General features: G+C 38.4%; 1 protein-coding gene across 6 annotated transcripts in view; it reads right to left on the bottom strand.

Moving 5' to 3' along the window:
• The window catches only part of KIF3A (kinesin family member 3A), a 90614-nt gene that overhangs the window by 18764 nt on the left and 54256 nt on the right, over positions 1 to 17594 (bottom strand). For all 6 annotated transcript variants that reach the window (XM_024994553.2, XM_024994554.2, XM_024994556.2 and 3 more), the window contains 3 exons: positions 5213 to 5352; positions 4619 to 4816; positions 3716 to 3890 (listed from right to left, as the gene is read on the bottom strand). In XM_024994553.2, the coding sequence (XP_024850321.1) occupies positions 3716 to 3890; positions 4619 to 4816; positions 5213 to 5352 (513 nt within the window). The remainder of the gene's footprint in view (positions 1 to 3715; positions 3891 to 4618; positions 4817 to 5212; positions 5353 to 17594) is intronic.

The following is a 17594-nucleotide window of genomic DNA, read 5'->3' as shown; positions in this document are numbered from 1 at the left end:
ACAAGGTAAGAAAAATATAAAAATGAGCCCCAAACATCTGTGGTGCCAGATAATGAGGAAGTGATAAGCAAACAAACTGGTGAGAGCATGCTGAAAGGATACAGGAACTACCCTGAAACTTAATGGCCAAAGCTGGAACAATTTGAACAATAAAATAAATAATATTATTGTATTATAAACCCACAGACTAAAATAAATATCCATGAGTCCATACTGACATTAAAAAATAATAGGGGAGAGGAGACTGATCTTCCTTACACTAAAATTCAGAACACTAAACATTAGAAAGAAAAATGGGAAGAAAACGTTATCACTGAGCAAATCCACAGAACTACTGTTGGATGCTAAAATCACGGGAAGAAAAGTATGATGAGAAACAGAAGTTTTGTATAGTGTCAAAGTATATCTCCACAAGATATAAATTACAAAGGAAATAATAAAATAAATTTACAGTGGAGAAAATGTGCAGAATAATTATGAGAAGTGAAAGTGAAAGTCACTCAGTTGTGTCTCACTCTTTGCAACCCCATGGACTATACAGTCCATGGAATTCTCCAGGCCAGAATACTGGAGTGCGTAGCCTTTCCCTTCTCCAAGGAATCTTTCAGTGGTGAACATTTGCAGAATAATTATGAGAAAACTACAGATAAATTCAAATTGAGGAACATTCTACAAATATATGACCAATACTCTTCAAAATGTCATGATTACAAAGACCGAGGAATTAGAGACTGAAGGAAATTAAACAGACATGACAACTACCAGTAAATGCAATGCATGATCTATAACTGGATCCTGAACTACAAAAAAAAGGGCATTGAAGAGAAAACTGTCAAAATTCTAGTAAGAATCTATGGATTAGTTAAAAAGTTTCTATCACTATAAATTTCCTGGTGTGATAATGTAAGATGTTAACATCAGGAGAAGCTGGGTAATAGGTACATAGGAACTCTCCTTGCTATACTGTGAGTTTTCTATAAACCTAAAATTATTTTGAAATAAAAGTTAAAAAGTTATTCTTTTAATAGTTTCGCCTATTTTTAGATTACTCCTATGATCAACTCTATTAACTGGATTATAAGAAATGTCCTAAGAGTGTAAATAAAATGAAGTTAATTAAAAATAAAGTTAGCATTACCATATATCTAGCAACTTCACCTCTGGATATATATCCAAAAGAACTGAAAGCAAGGACTCGAACAGATTTGTACATCCACATACATAACAACATTATTCCCAATAGTCAGAAGGTAGAAGCAACGCAAGTATACATTAACAGATGAAAGGATAAAAAGAAACATGGAAGAAAATTCTGACTCATGCCACAATATGGATGACTACTGAGGACCTTATGCTTAGTAAAATAAGCCAGACACAATAGGAGACATATTGTATGATTCTACTTATATGGGGTACTTAGAACAGTCAAATTCATAGAGACAGAAAGTAGAATAATGATTACCAGGGATTGAGGGAGAGAGAGGGATAGGGATTTAGCATTTAATGGGTACAGAGAGAGGTTCATTTTGGGATTATTAAAAAGTCCTGGAGATGGATGGTGGTGACAGCTGAAGAACAATGCCAATGTACTTAATGCCACAGAACTTAACATAAAAATAGTTAAAATGGTAAATTTTATGTTATGTATTATATATTTTACCACAATTTTTAAAATGTAAAAACTGGGTCAGAAATATAAAGGTATGAACTCAATACTAACAAATCTAAGAAATTTTACATCTTTGAAACATACTGACTATAAATACCACCTAGTGGTCACAGTTAAAATACCAAATTTCATTATCTAAGAGGCAGCTAAATTATAGCTCTTCCTCAAAAATCTTACTCAAATTTACTGAATCAGCACCTTCTTCAAATGTTTATGATGTCTGGATCTGGATTTTACATCTGATTTAACCAGTTTCCCCGCAGACTGGAGAAAGGCAATTTCAAAGCCCTTTATTCACCAGGTATGCAAAGGAGCCCTGTGCCAGCTAGTTCATAGCATTACGATTCAGGGAGTTACTGACCACCTAACAACGGTTGGTAAATTTCTCACCCTCATGACAAGGTCTTCAAATTTTCTAAACATCTAACATTATATCTTGTTAGAAAAGGATTTCCAAAATAGAATCTCATGTTCAAATATGAAAGCATATTTTCAAGGCCATGCAATCAATTTTCACTTATAGTAAACTAGGTTTCCATGAGCAGTCAATGCACCAATTATGTTAGAGCCTTTGTTTGTGTGAATCACAACTGTGGAAAATTCTTAAAGAGATGGGAATACCAGACCACCTTACCTGCCTCCTGAGAAACTTGGATGCAGGTCAAGAAGAAACAGAACCAGAACAAATGACTGGTTCAAAACTGGGAAGGAAGTACAACAAGGCTGTATATTGTCACTCTGTTTATTTAACTTCTATGCAGAGTATATCATGAGAAATGCTGGGCTAGATGAATCACAAGCTCGAATCAAGATTGCTGGGAGAAGTATCAACAACCTCAGATATGCAGATGATACCACTCTAATGGCAGAAAGTGAAGACGAACTAAAGAGCCTGTTGATGATGGTGAAAGAGGAGAGTGAAAAAGCTGGCTTAAAACTCAACATTAAAAGAACTAAGATCATGGCATCTGGTCCCATCACTTTAAGACAAATAGAAGGGAAAAGTGGAAACAGTGACAAATTTTATTTTCTTGGATTCCAAAATCACTGTAGATGGTGACTATAGCCATGAAATTAAAAGACACTTGCTCCTTGGAAGGAAAGCTATGACAAATCTAGACAGCATATGAAAAAGCAGAGATACAAAAGCAGAGGTATCACTTTGCCAACCAAGTTCCACATAGTCAAAGCTATGGTTTTTCCAGTAGTCCTGTATGGATGTGACAGTTGGACCATAAAGAAGGCTGAGTGCCGAAGAATTGATGCTTTTGAATTGTGGTGCTGGAGAAGACTCTTGAGAGGACCGTGGACTGCAAGGAGATCAAACCGGTCAATCTTAAAGGAAACAAACCCTTAATACTCATTGGAAGGTCTGACGCTCAAGCTCCAATAATTTGGCCACCTGATGTAAAGAGCCAACTCATTGGAAAAGACCCTGATGCTGGGAAAGACTGAAGGGGGCAGCAGAGGATGAGATGGTTAGATAGCATCACTGACTCAGTGGCCATGAATTTGAGGAAACTCCAGGAGATAGTGGACAGAGAAGCCTGGTGTGCTGCAGTTCATGGGGTTGCAAGGAGTGGAATGCAACTTGGCAACTGAACAGCAACAACAAACAACAAACTGTGTTTACCCATAACTCTGTAATTGCTTTATTGACTTCAAGTAATAGTGCCTGGGATCTATTACAAAGAACTCTGGTCATAACTAATACATGTATGGTAGAACTCACTCAGAGAGAGAATCAAAAATTCCTTGTTTAATAAGTGATCATATGAAATCTTTATGAAAGATCATGAGGACTGAGATAGAGGTTGTAAATCAAATGAATTTTTAAATCACTACACAAACATTACATAATTTTACTTGAGCTTGATGTGAAAATGCTTAATAATGTAAGTAGCAAGTTACTGTGCAAAAATATTCCCTTAAACATCAATATCAGAGGTTCAGAGAATTTTTAATGGGTGGTTTTATTAGAACACTTATTGCTTAAAAACACATTTTTAACCAACATTAAGATTAATATTTTCAGGAAAACGTTACCTTCTTCAAGCTTTTTTTTCAGTTCTTCTATTTCCTTCTGAAACTGACGAAGCAAAGCATCCTTTGGATCTTCATTAATTCTAGCTTTATTTTTAATATTCTTAGCACGATTAGCATACCGCAATGTACTGATGGTTTCATCATAATTGTAATCTGCTGGCCCAATATTTGCACACTGTTGAATTAGGAACACAAAACATTTTGCTGTACATGTGATACAGTTTTAAAACTTTAATTTATTTTTATAAATAAATAATATTTATAATATTATTTTTATTATTATATTTTAATTTTTTAAATTTATTTATATTTTGCCCACGCTGCATGGCATGCATGACCTTAGTTCCCTGACCTGGGATGGAAACTGCAGCATCCCCTACAGTGGAAGCTTAATCACTTACTGGACTATCAGGGAAGTTCCAACACACTTAAAATTACTACCATTATGAATATATCAAAGAATTCTGGAACATATTTCCACTCTGGCTGTGAAAAAGAGGGCATCACCCCATGGGTTTCCAAACAATCCAATTATAGGCTAGCACACATGGTGTGCTAGAAAGTTGAGTTCAGTTCAGTCGCTCAGTCGTGTCCGACTCTTCGCGACCCCATGAATCGCAGCACTTCAGGCCTCCCTGTCCATCACCAACTCCCGGAGTTCACTCAGACTCACGTCCATCGAGTCAGTGATGCCATCCAGCCATCTCATCCTCTGTCGTCCCCTTCTCCTCCTGCCCCCAATCCCTCCCAGCATCAGAGTCTTTTCCAATGAGTCAAAATAACCACAAATTTTAAAAAGTGAAATAATCGATAGTTTTTAAAATGTTATGAATATCAATTGCTGGCATAAATCAGAATCTTAAAATTTTCCTGATGGTAACTAAACAACCAATTAAGTCTTACCATCATGGTTTTTGAATTTCCTCCTAAGGAATCCTGAAGAAGACGAGTCAATTTAGAGTTACGATAAGGCACATGAGTGCTTTTTCCATCAACCAAGGCAGAAATAACATTACCAAGGGTGGAAAGCGAAAGATTGATTTTTGTAGCTTCTTTTAGGCGCTGTCCAGTAGCTCCAGTTTTTGCTTGTCTTTCTGAACCCTAGCAATAAACAGAGACAGAAGTAAAGCTAAAACAAAAAAAGACAGAATATTCTTCCCAAAGTTAAAAAAAGTATTTTAACAGTAAAAACTCTAATATGATATCTGGAATTCACTTCAAAATAATACTGGAAGGGAAGAAGTGGCTGAGGGTAGAGAAGAAATAGAACTGGACATGAACTGATAACTATTAAAATTAGGTGATGAGTACATGGAAAATTATACTATTTTTTGTTTATATAGGTTAGAAACAGTCCATAATTAATAGTAAGTTAAACACACATATAAAACTTTTATATATATATATAAAATCACTCCTTTTCACTTGAGTTATTACTCATTTATAAAATAAAAAGAAACTACAAGAGTTATTCTTAACTAGCATCCCCTTACTTACAGCAAGATCTACAAGATGAAGCTTCCCCATCCTGACATGCATGTTACCATCAACACCTTTCTCACTGCATTCTATCGTGATTGTAAAGATGGCATGGGAACGGGAACTATGTTCATTCATATTAGTTGCACCAACAGAACCTTGAATAAAAGAAGGAAAGTCTTTAAAACTATTAACAACAGGGAGTGCCTCTAAAAATAATATCCAAAATACTAAATTTCATCACAGCCAAAAGCCAGAGAACATGGTTAAGACACAAAAGCTTAGGTGTATTTAGCTATGAAATTTCTGACATTTATGTTGGTAACAAAAAACTAATTTTTTCACATTAAAGAGGTATTTTTAGGACAAAATACTTAATTTCAAGTATTATTGACTCAAAAAATTAACTGACTTTAAAATATATGTTAAATAGTTCAAAAAATAAACTTCTGTTTCAGCTGTCTCTAAAAGGTATTATATTCTGGGAAACAATCACAGGAATACTTTCATATATACATTAGATGGTAACAAAAATCGTCAGAGTAAAACCGTTTGCAACAGCAAGACATCAAAAACAATCAATAGGGAAGCAGTTAATCAATTATGTTAATAGAATAGTCATACTATGCATTATGAAGCAGTCTCTTAAAAAAATAAGGTAGATCTTAATGACATGAAAAGATACCCAAAACATATGAACTAGAGAGAAAAAAGTTAGGAGTATAGAGTATAATCCCATTTCTGTAAAACAAAAGCATCCATTCAAAGTATGCTAAGAATCTGAGTGTGTATAAATGTTTTACATGAATATATTGTGCAAACAAAAAGATGCTTTCCATATGACCCAGCAATCCCACTGCTGGGCATATACACTGAGGAAACCAGAATTGAAAGAGACAGGCGAACCCCAATGTTCATCGCAGCACTGTTTATGATAGCCAGGACACGGAAGCAACCTAGATGTCCATCAGCAGACAAATGGATAAGAAAGCTGTGATAAATATACACAATGGGGTATTGCTAAGTCACTTCAGCCCATGTCCGACTCTGTGCGACCCCATAGACGGCAGCCCACCAGGCTCCCCCGTCCCTGGGATTCTCCAGGCAAGAACACTGGAGTGGGTTGCCATTTCCTTCTCCAATGCATGAAAGTAAAAAGTGAAAGTGAAGTCGCTCAGTCATGTCCGACTCTTAGCGACCCCATGGACTGCAGCCTACCAGGCTACTCCGTCCATGGGATTTTCCAGGCAAGAGTACTGGAGTGGGGTGCCATTGCCTTCTCCAATGGGGTATTACTCAGCCATTAAAAAGAATACATTTGAATCAGTTGTAATGAGGTGGATGAATCTGGAGCCTATTATACAGAGTGAAGTAAGCCAGAAAGAAAAACACCAATACAGTATACTTATACACATATATAGAATTTAGAAAGATGGTAACAATAACCCTGTATGCAAGACAGCAAAAGAGACACAGATGTATCGAACAGTCTTTTGGACTCTGTGGGAGAGGGCGAGGGCAGGATGATACGGGAGAATGGCATTGAAACATGTAAATTATCATATGTGAATCGAATCGCCACTCCAGGTTCGATGCATGATACAGGATGCTCAGGGCTGGTGCACTGGGATGACCCAGAGGGATGGGATGGGGAGGGAGGTGGGAAGGGGGTTCAGGATGGGGAACACATGTACACCCATGGTGGATTCATGTCAATGTATGGCAAAACAAATACAATATTGTAAAGTAAAATAAATAAATAAATAAATGCTTTGTTTTTCACAATGGGCATGTATGGGTTTTTTCCTTAAATTCCAAAATATTTTAAAAGCAATATGTTAATTTCACCCAACACCAAAATTATTTTCCTACTATATATTCATGTACAGGCCAGCTGTGATTTTAGAATTTAAACACTGAAAGGGTACTGTTTATCAGCAAATAGCTATATTAGAAGTCAGAGAACTAGAATGTAAACTGCATAGATAAAGAAAAGTAAAGCTCAATGAAAGAAGGTAAATGGAAATCAGTGAGGGAAATGCAATGATTTGTGACTCCTCGTACATAATCTTTTCCCATTTTCTTTCAAATCATGAATTTTTAAAAATCAAATTTATGAATTTTTCCACAAGATATAAATAAAACAAATCAATCTGACATCACTTCAACTCATCTAATCAGAAGAAACACACTATACATACTTCCACAGCGTCAATTCAGTTCAGTCACTCAGTCATGTTCGACTCTTTGTGACCCTATGGAATGCAGCACGCCAGGTTTCCCTGTCCATCACCAACTCCCAGAGCTTGCTCAAACTCATGTCCATCAAGCTGGTGATGCCATCCAACCACCTCATCCTTTGTCGTCCCCTTCTCTTCCTGCCTTCAATCTTTCCGAGCATCAGGGTCTTTTCCAATGAGTCAGTTCTTCACATCAGGTAGCCAAAGTATTGGAGTTTCAGCTTCATCATCAGTCCTTCCAATGAATACCCAGGACTAATCTCCTTTAGGATGGACTGGTTGGATCTCCTTGCAGTCCAAGGGACTCTCAAGAGTCTTCTCCAACACCACAGTTCAAAAGCATCAATTCTTCAGTGCTCAGCTTTTTTTATGGTCCAACTCCCACATCCATACGTAACTACTGGAAAAAACACAGCTTTGACTAAACGGACCTTTCTCGGCCAGGTAACGCCTTGCTTTGTCTAGGCTGATCATAACTTTTCTTCCAATGAGTAAGCGTCTTTTAATTTCATGGCTGCAGTCACCATCTGCAGTGATTCTGGAGCCCAAGAAATAAAGTCTGCCACTGTTTTCATTGTTTCCCCATTTATTTGCCATCAAGTGATGGGACCGGATGCCATGATTTTCATTTTTTTGAATGTTGAGTTTTAAGCCAACTTTTTCACTCTCCTTTTTCACTTTCATCAAGAGGCTTTTTAGTTCCTCTTCGCTTTCTGCCATAAGGGTGGTGTCATCTGCATATCTGAGGTTATTGATATTTCTCCTGGCAATCTTGATTCCAGCTTGTGCTTCTTCCAGTCCAGCATTTCTCATGATGTACTCTGCATATAAGTTAAATAAGCAGGGTGACAATATACAGCCTTGACATACTCCTTTTCCTATTTGGAACCAGTCTGTTGTTCCATGTCCAGTTCTAACTGTTGCTTCCTGACCTGCATACAGATTTCTCAAGAGGCAGATCAGGTGGTCTGGTATTCCCAGCTCTGCCCTATAAATAAATTCCTCAGTACCATTTTTCTAGATTCCATATATGTGCATTAGAATACGATTTTTATCTCTTTCTGACTCACTTCACTCTGTATAATTGGTTCTAGGTTCATCCACCTCATCAGAACTAACTCAAACGTGTTCCTTTTTATGGCTGAGTAATATTCCATTGGGTATATATACCACAACTTCTTTATCCATTCATCTGTCAATGGGCATCTTGCTTGCTTCCATGTTCTAGCTATTGTAAATAGTGCTGCAGTGAACAATGGGATACATGTGTCTTTTTCAACCCTGGTTTCCTCAGGGTATATGCCTAGGAGTGGGACTGCTGGGTCATATGGTGGTTTTATTCCCAGGTTTTTAAGGAATCTCCATGCCATCTTCCATAGAGGCTGTATCAATTTACATTCCCACCAACAGTGCAAGAGCGATCCCTTTTCTGCACACCCTCTCCAGCATTTATTGTTTGTAGATTTTTTGATGATGACCATTCTGACTGGTGAGAGGTGATATCTCATTGTGGTTTTGATCTGCATTTCTCTAATAATGAGCGATGTTGAGCATCTTTTCATGTGTTTGTTAGCCTTCTGTATGTCTTCTTTGGAGAAATGGCTGTTTAGGTGTTTTGCCCACTTTTTGATTGGGTTGTTTGAGTTTCTAGCATTGATTTGTATGAGCTGCTTGTATATTTTGGAAATTAATCCTTTGTCCGTTGTTTCATGTCCTATTATTTTCTCCAATTCTGAGGGTTGTCTTTTCACCTTGCTTATACTTTCCCTTGCTGTGCAAAAGCTTTTAAGTTTAATCAGGCCCCACTTATTTACTTTAGTTTTTGTTTTTTTATTTTTATTTTATTTTTAAACTTTACAATATTGTATTAGTTTTGCCAAATATCGAAATGAATCCGCCACAGGTATACATGTGTTCCCCATCCTGAACCCTCCTCCCTCCTCCCTCCCCATACCATCCCTCTGGGTCGTCACAGTGCACCAGCCCCAAGCATCCAGTATCGTGCATCAAACCTGGACTGGCAACTCGTTTCATACATGATATACATGTTTCAATGCCATTCTCCCAAATCTTCCCACCCTCTCCCTCTCCAACAGAGTCCATAAGACTGTTCTATACATCAGTGTCTCTTTTGCTGTCTTGTACACAGGGTTATTGTTACCATCTTTCTAAATTCCATATATATGCGTTAGTATACTGTATTGGTGTTTTTCTTTCTGGCTTACTTCACTCTGTATAATAGGCTCCAGTTCCATCCACCTCATTAGAACTGATTCAAACGTATTCTTTTTAAAGGCTGAGTAATACTCCATTGTGTATATGTACCACAGCTTTCTTATCCATTCATCTGCTTTTATTTCCCTTACTCAAGGAGGTGGGTCATAGAGGATCTTGCTTTATGTCATCGAGTGTTCTGCCTATGTTTTCCTCTAAGAGTTTTACAGTTTCTGGTCTTACATTTAGGTCTTTAATCCATTTTGAGTTTATCTTTGTGTATGGTGTTAGGAAGTGTTCTAATTTCATTCTTTGACATGCAGCTGTCCAGTTTTCCCAGCACCATTTATCAAAGAGGCTGTCTTTGCCCCATTGTATATTCTTGACTCCTTTGTCAAAAATAAGGTACCCAGAGGTGCATGGGTTTATTTCTGGGCTTTCTATCTTGTTCCATTAGTCTGTATTTCTGTTTTTGTTCCAGTACTGTCTTGATGACTGTAGCTTTGTAGCATAATCTGAAGTCAGGAAGGTTGACTCCTCCAGCTCCATTCTTCTTTCTCAAGACTGCTTTGGCTATTTGGGGTCTTTTGTGTTTCCATATGAACTGTGAAATTTTTTGTTCTAGTTCTCTGAAAAATGCCATTGGTAATTTGAGAGGGATTGCACTGAATCTGTAGACTGCATTTGGCAGTATAGTCATTATCACAATATTGATTCTTCCTACCCAGGAACATGGAATATCTCTCCATCTGTTTATGTTGTCTTTGATTTTTTTCATCAGCGTCACCAACCAGTCCATTCTGAAGGAGATCAGCCCTGGGATTTCTTTGGAAGGAATGATGCTAAAGCTGAAACTCCAGTACTTTGGCCACCTCAGGCGAAGAGTTGACTCATTGGAAAAGATTCTGATGCTGGGAGGGATTGCGGGCAAGAGGAGAAGGGGACAACAGAGGATGAGATGGCTGGATGGCATCACTGACTCAATGGATGTGAGTCTGAGTGAACTCCGGGAGTTGGTGATGGACAGGGAGGCCTGGCGTGCTGCGATTCATGGGGTTGCAGAGAGTCGGACACGACTAAGCGACTGATATGATCTGATCTGATCAGCATCTTATAATTTTCTGTATACAGTTCTTTTATCTCCTTAGGTAAGTTTATTCCTACATATTTAGTACTTTTTGTTGCAATGGTCAATGGGATTGATTCCTTAATTCCTCTGGTTTTTCACTGGTAGTATACAGAAACGTAAGTGATTTCTGTGTATTGATGTTGTATCTTGCAACTTTGCTAAATTCACCAATGAGCTCTAGTAATTTTCAGATACTATCTTTAGGGTTTTATATGTACAGTATCATGTCATCTGCACACAGTGAGAGCTTTACTTCTTTTCCAATCTGGATTCCTTTTATTTTTTTTTTCTCCTCTGATTGCTGTAGTTAGGACTTCCAGAACTATGTTGAATAATAGTGGTGAAAGTGGACACCTTCGTCTTGTTCCTGATCTTCGGGGGAATGCTTTCAGTTTGTCACCATTGAGAATAATGTTTGCTGTAGGCTTTTCATATATGCCTTTTACTACGTTAAGGTAGGTTCCTTCTATGCCCATTTCTGGAAAAGATTTAATCATAAATGGGTGGCGAATTTTGTCAAAGGCTTTTTCTGCATCTATTCAGATTATAATATGGTTTTTATCTTTCAAATTGTTAATATGGTATATCACATTGATTGATTTGCATATAATGAAGAATCCTTGGATTCCTGGAATAAACCCAACTTGATCATACTGTATAAGCTTTCTGATGTGTTGCTGAATTCTGTTTGCTAAAATTCTGTTGAGGATTTTTGCATCTATGTTCATCAGTGATATTGGCCTATAGCTTTCTTTTTTTGGTGTTGTCTTTGTCTGGTTTTGGTATCAGGGTGATAGTGGCCTTGTAGAATGAGTTTGGAAGTGTACCTTCCTCTGCCATTTCTTGAAAGAGTTTTAGAAGGATAGGCAATAGCTCTTCTCTAAATGTTTGACAGAATTCTCCTGTGAAGCCATCTGGTCCTGGGCTTTTGTTTTGGGGGAGGTTTTTTATCACAGCTTTAATTTCAGTGCTTATAATTGGGTTGTTCATAATTTCGATTTCTTCCTGGTTCAATCTTGGAAGACTGAACTTTTCTAAGAACCTGTCCCTTTCTTCCAGGTTATCCATTTTATTGCCATATAGTTGTTCATAATAGTCTCTTATAATCCTTTGTATTTCTGCACTGTCTGTTGTAACCTCTCCTTTTTCATTTCTAATTTTATTGATTTGATTCTCCTCTTTTTCTTGATGAGTCTGGCTAAAGGTTTATCAATTTTATCTTCTCAAAGAACCAGCTTCTAGTTTTATTAATCTTTACTATTGTGTCTTTCATTTCTTTTTTATTTCTGCTCAGATCTTTATGACTTCTTTCCTTCTACTAATTTTGGGGGAGTTTTTTGTTCTTTTTCCAGTTGTTTTAGGGGTAAAGTTAGGTTGTCTAGTCTATGTTCTTGTTTCTTGAGGTAGGATTGTATTGCTATAAACTTCCCTCTTAGGACTGCTTTTGCTGCATCCCACAGGTTTTGAGTTGTCAGGTTTTCATTGTCATCTGTTTCTAGAAATTTTTTGATTTCCCTTTTGATTTCTTCAGAAACTTGCTGGTTATTTAGAAATGTGTTATTTAATCTCCATGTGTTTGTGTTTCTTACAGTTTTTTTTCTTGTAATTGATATCTAGTCTCATAGCGTTGTGGTCAGAGAAGATGTTTGATATGATTTCAATTTTCTTAAATTTACTGAGGTTTGATTTGTGACCCAAGATGTGGACTATCCTGGAGAATATTCTATGTGCACTTGAGAAGGTTTATTCTTCTGCATTTGGATGGAATGTCCTGAAGATAACTATGAGATCCATCTCATCTAATGCATTATTTAAGACTCTTGTTTCCTTATTAATTTTCTGTTTTGATGATCGGTCCATTGGTGTGAGTAGGGTGTTCAAGTCTCCTACTATTATTGCGTTTATAGTCAATTACTCTTTTTAGGTCTGTTAGTATGTCTTATGTATTGAGGTGCTCCTATGTTGGGTGCATAGATATTTACAATTGCTATGTCTTCCTCTTGGATTGATTCCTTTATCATTACATAGTGTCCTTCCTTATCTCTTGTAATCTTCATTATTTTAAGGTGTATTTTGTCTGATAAAAGGACTGCTACTCCAGCTTTCTTTTGCTTCCCATTTGCATGGAATATATTTTTCCATCCTCTCACTTTCAGTCTGTGTGTGTCTTTAGGTCTGAAGTGGGTTTCTTGTAGACAGCATATACATGGGTCTTAATTTTTTATCCATTCAGCCAGTCTGTGTCTTTTGGTTGGAGCACTTAATCCATTTACATTTAAAGTAATTATTGATATATATGTCCCTATTGCCATTTTCTTAATTGTTTAGGATTGATTTTGTAGATCTTTTTTCTTCTGTATTTCTTGACTATATAAGTCCATTTAACATTTGTGGTAAAGCTGGTTTGGTGGTATTGAATTCTCTTAACTATTGCTTGTCTGAAAAGCTTTTGATTTCTCCATCAATTTTGAATGAGATCCTTGCTGGGTACAGTAATCTTGGTTGTAGATTTTTCCCTTTCAGTACTTTAAATATATCCTACCATTCTCTTCTGGCCTGCAGAGTTTCTGCTGAAAGATCAGCTGTGAAGCGTATGAGGTTTCCCTTGTATGTCACATGCTGCTTCTCCCTTGCTGCTTATAATATTCTTTGTGTTTAGTCTGTTAGTTTGATTGGTATGTGTCTTGGGGTGTTTCTCCTTGGGTTTACCCTGTACAGGACTCTTTGTGCCTCTTGTACTTGATTGGCTATTTCCTTTTCCATGTTGGGGAAATTTTCAGCTATAATCTCTTCAAAAATTTTTTCATATCCTTTCTTTTGCTCTTCTTCTGGGACCCCTAAAATTCAAATGTTGGTGCGTTTGATATTGTCCCAGATGTCTCTGAGACTATCCGCAGTTCTTTTCATTCTTTTTACTTTATTCTGCTCTTCAGAAGTTATTTCCACCATTTTATCTTCCAGGTCACTGATTTGTTCTTCTGTTTCAGATATTCTGCTATTGATTCCTGCTAGAGTATTTTTAATTTCAGTAATTGTGTTGTTTGTCTCTTCATGTTTATTCTTTAATTCTTCTAGGTCTTTGTTAATTGCTTCTTGCATTTTCTCCATTTTCTTTCAAGGTTTTTGATCATCTTTACTATCATTATTCTGAATTCTTTTTCTGATAGTTTGCCTATTTCCTCTCCATTTATTTGGACTTCGGTGTTTCTAGTTTGTTCCTTCATTTGTGTAGTATTTCTCTGCCTTTTATTTTTTTTTAACTTATTGTGTTTGAGGTCTCCTTTTCTCAGGCTTCAAGGTTGAATTCTTTCTTCCTTTTGGTTTCTGCCCTCATAAGGTTGGTCCAGTGGTTTGTGTAAGTTTTGTATAGGGTGAAATTTGTTATGAGTTTTTGTTTGTTTTTCCTCTGATTGGCAAGGCTGAAGTGAAGTCGCTCAGTTGTGTCCGACTCTTTGCGACCCCATGGACTGTAGCCTATCAGGCTCCTCCGTCCATGGGATTTTCCAGGCAGGAGTGCTGGAGTGGACTGCCATTTCCTTCTCCAGGGGATCTTTCTGACCCAGGAATCGAACCCAGGTCTCCCGCATTGCAGGCTGAGTGAGGTGGTAACCCTGTCTGCTGATGATTGGGTTTGTATTTTTGTTTGGTTTGTTGTTTAAATGAGGGTTCCTGCACAGGTTGCTATTGATGGTTGGGTGATGCCGGGTCTTGTATTCCAGTGGTTTCCTCTGTGTGAGTTATCACTATTTGATACCGGGTTAGTTCTCTGATAGTCTAGGGTCTTGGTCTCCCACTCCAAAGGCTCAGGGCTTGATTTCTGGTCAGGAACAAAGATTCCACAAGTGGTTTGTTATGGCATTAAGTGAGATTAAAACAAATATCTAAAAATGAGAAACCAAAGATGAGCCCCAAATGGCAGTTATAAAATCAGGCAAATAATAATTACAATAATGGAACATACACATATACATATATACCCACAAGCAAAGTCAAAACAGTCCAACAAAAATCAAGTACAATAGACTGACCCAGCAAACAAAGGAAATCAAAAATTATATTTACCAGTTAGGAACAAACTAACTAAAGCACAAACTGGAAAACAAAACTAAGGCAAGGTGGCAAGTGGGGAATAAAGCAATGAAAAGAAAACTAACAAATATGTTGAGAAAGAAAGACTAGATATGCAAAGTTAAACAGAGGCAGATGAAGAAGATTTATATACATTAAAGATTAACTGCAAGGGGAAAAGAACAGTGGGAAAGGCAAACAAAGGAATAAATGTAGAAAAAATGTAACAGGTTTTAAAAAATTAAAAATTAAAATTATAAAAAAGAGAAAATAAAAACAAAAGAAGAAAGAAAAAAGGAAAACTCCACAGAACTGCAAAAGCCCAACACAGATGCAGAGGTTTATAACAACAACAAAAAGTGTGACTGAATATACACATCTACATATATACCTATAAGCAAAATCAAAACAGTACAACAAAAATAAAGTACAATAGATTGATCCAGGGAACAAAGGGAACCAAAAATTATGTCTCAGTTCAGCTTAGTTACTCAGTCGTGTCCGACTCTTTGGAACCCCATGAACCACAGCACGCCAGGCCTCCCTATCCATCACCAACTCCCAGAGTCCACCCAAACCCATGTCCATCGAGTCAGTGATGCCATCCAACCATCTCATCCTCTTTCGTCCCCTTCTCCTCCTGCCCTCAATCTTTCCCAGCGTCAGGGTCTTTTCCAATGAGTCAGCTCTTCACATCAGGTGGCCAAAGTACTGGAGTTTCAGCTTCATCATCAGTCCTTCCAATGAACACCCAAGACTGATCTCCTTGCAGTCCAAGGGACTCTCAAGAGTCTTCTCCAACATCACAGAACAAAACTAACTAAAGCACAAACTGAAAAACAAAACTAAGGCAAGATGTCAATTGGGGTATAAAGCAATGAAAATAAAACTAACAAATATGTTGAGAGGGAAGGAAAGAAAGAAAAGAAAGAAAGAATAGATATGCAAAGTTAAATAGAAGTAGATAAAGATTTATATATATTAAAGATTAGCAAGGGGAAAAGAACAGTGGGAAAAGCAAACATGGGAATAAATGTAGAAAAATAATAATAGATTTTTAAAATTAAAGAGAAAAGAAAAAAAAAAAAAAGGAAAACTCCCCAGAACTGCAAAAGCCCAACACAGAGGCAGAGATTTACAACAATTAAAAAAATGTGACTGAGAAAAAAGAGAAAAGAAAAAAAGCTCAAAAGCTTAATTAGATTTCATAGTGCCAATAAAATTGACAACTACAATAGGGCGGGGAGAGAAAAAAAGGGGAAAAAAATTCAAAAGAATATACAGAACAAGTCAAAACATAAGAATAATAGATGTTTTTCTTGAATAACTGCTGTCAGTCTTTCCCTCGCTGGGAGTCACAGTCCACCTCACCTCCCTAGGATGCCCTCCAACACTGTGCTGATCTCTGGACCTGCTGTGGGGTCAGCCCAGATCCTAATCTGGTCCTACTTCTCTGTGTTCTTGCCTCCAATGTCCACAGCTATCAGAACTAGTGCGTTTTCTTTTGTGGGAGCTCTCAATGACCCTTTATATATTCCAGAGACAGAGTCTGCCTAGTTGATCATGTGGATTTAATCTGCAGCTTATACAGCTGGTGGGAGGGTTCTGGGTCTTCTTCCTTAGTTACACTGCCCCTGGGTTTCAACTGTGGTTTTATTTCCACCTCTGCATGTGGGTCGTCCACTGGGGTTTGCTCCTGAGGCTACCCTGGATGACTTGGGTCTGCCCCAGTGAGGACCAGGTGAGGAGGTGGTGCAGCTGCTTGGGTCACAGGGGTTCTGGAAGCACCTGGTACTCAGGGGAGTCAGCGGCTAGGGCAGCAGGAGATATAGTGCTCTAGAAAGGTATGACAATACCCTTTGGCCATAGCGTATTGGCCAATATGCTCCAGTATTCTTGCCTGGAAAAGCCCCCTCCCTGACAGAGAAGCCTAGTAGGCCACAGTCTACAGGGTCGCAAAGAGTCAGACACTACGGAAGCGACCCTGCATGCATAGGCCCAAGATTTTTTTGCCTGTGGCAGCTTTGCCCCAGTGAGAGTTGAACATGAAAATGGCGCAGCTGCTTGGCTTGCGGGGACCCTTGCGGTGCCAAGTGTGCAGGGACAGGGACTGCCTCTGCCGCAGGAGTTATGGCCCTATCAGAGTCTTTTTTCTAGCCTCTTATAGCTGGCAATCAGAAGACTTCTTTGGCCAGTCTCTCTCCGCACAATCAGGCGCTGAGAGGCTTGCCTGCAGTCCTTCTCTGTTATTCAGAGCATCAGGCACATAGAAGGGCCCCCCTGACTGGGGTCCTACTCTGTAGTTTGGCGCATCAGGCGTTTGATGGGCCAGCCTCTCTATTGTTCAGCTGCACATGCTGGCATGTGGGGGGAGAGAGGCTATGGTAATGGCTCCACCCGCTACGTGTGACTCAGCAGTATGACCTTGCTTCCATAGCTGCCCCGCTTTCCTCCACAGGCATTTCCCACCATAATCTCCTCCCTCACATCCCCTCCGTCTCTCCACAGCCCTCGCCACGGGGGATTGCTCCACAATCCCTAAACTCCAGCCCCCAGCCGCTACGCCATCTGGGGTACGTATGGCTGCAGCAAGGACTGATTCTCATTCCATTTAGGCTGCCACAGATCAGCTGTTTCACTCTCAGCCTTAAATGTTTCTCCTCTGTCTAGACAATTGCCCCGAGGTAAGGACCGGACCTCTGCTTCAGCTCCCCCACCTGCCAAAGGTCCGGTCCTACTAACACTACTG

This window comes from Bos taurus, chromosome 7 (genome assembly GCF_002263795.3).
Source record: "Bos taurus isolate L1 Dominette 01449 registration number 42190680 breed Hereford chromosome 7, ARS-UCD2.0, whole genome shotgun sequence".
Lineage (NCBI taxonomy): Eukaryota > Metazoa > Chordata > Mammalia > Artiodactyla > Bovidae > Bos > Bos taurus.
This window is presented reverse-complemented; position numbering and strand designations above follow the sequence as displayed.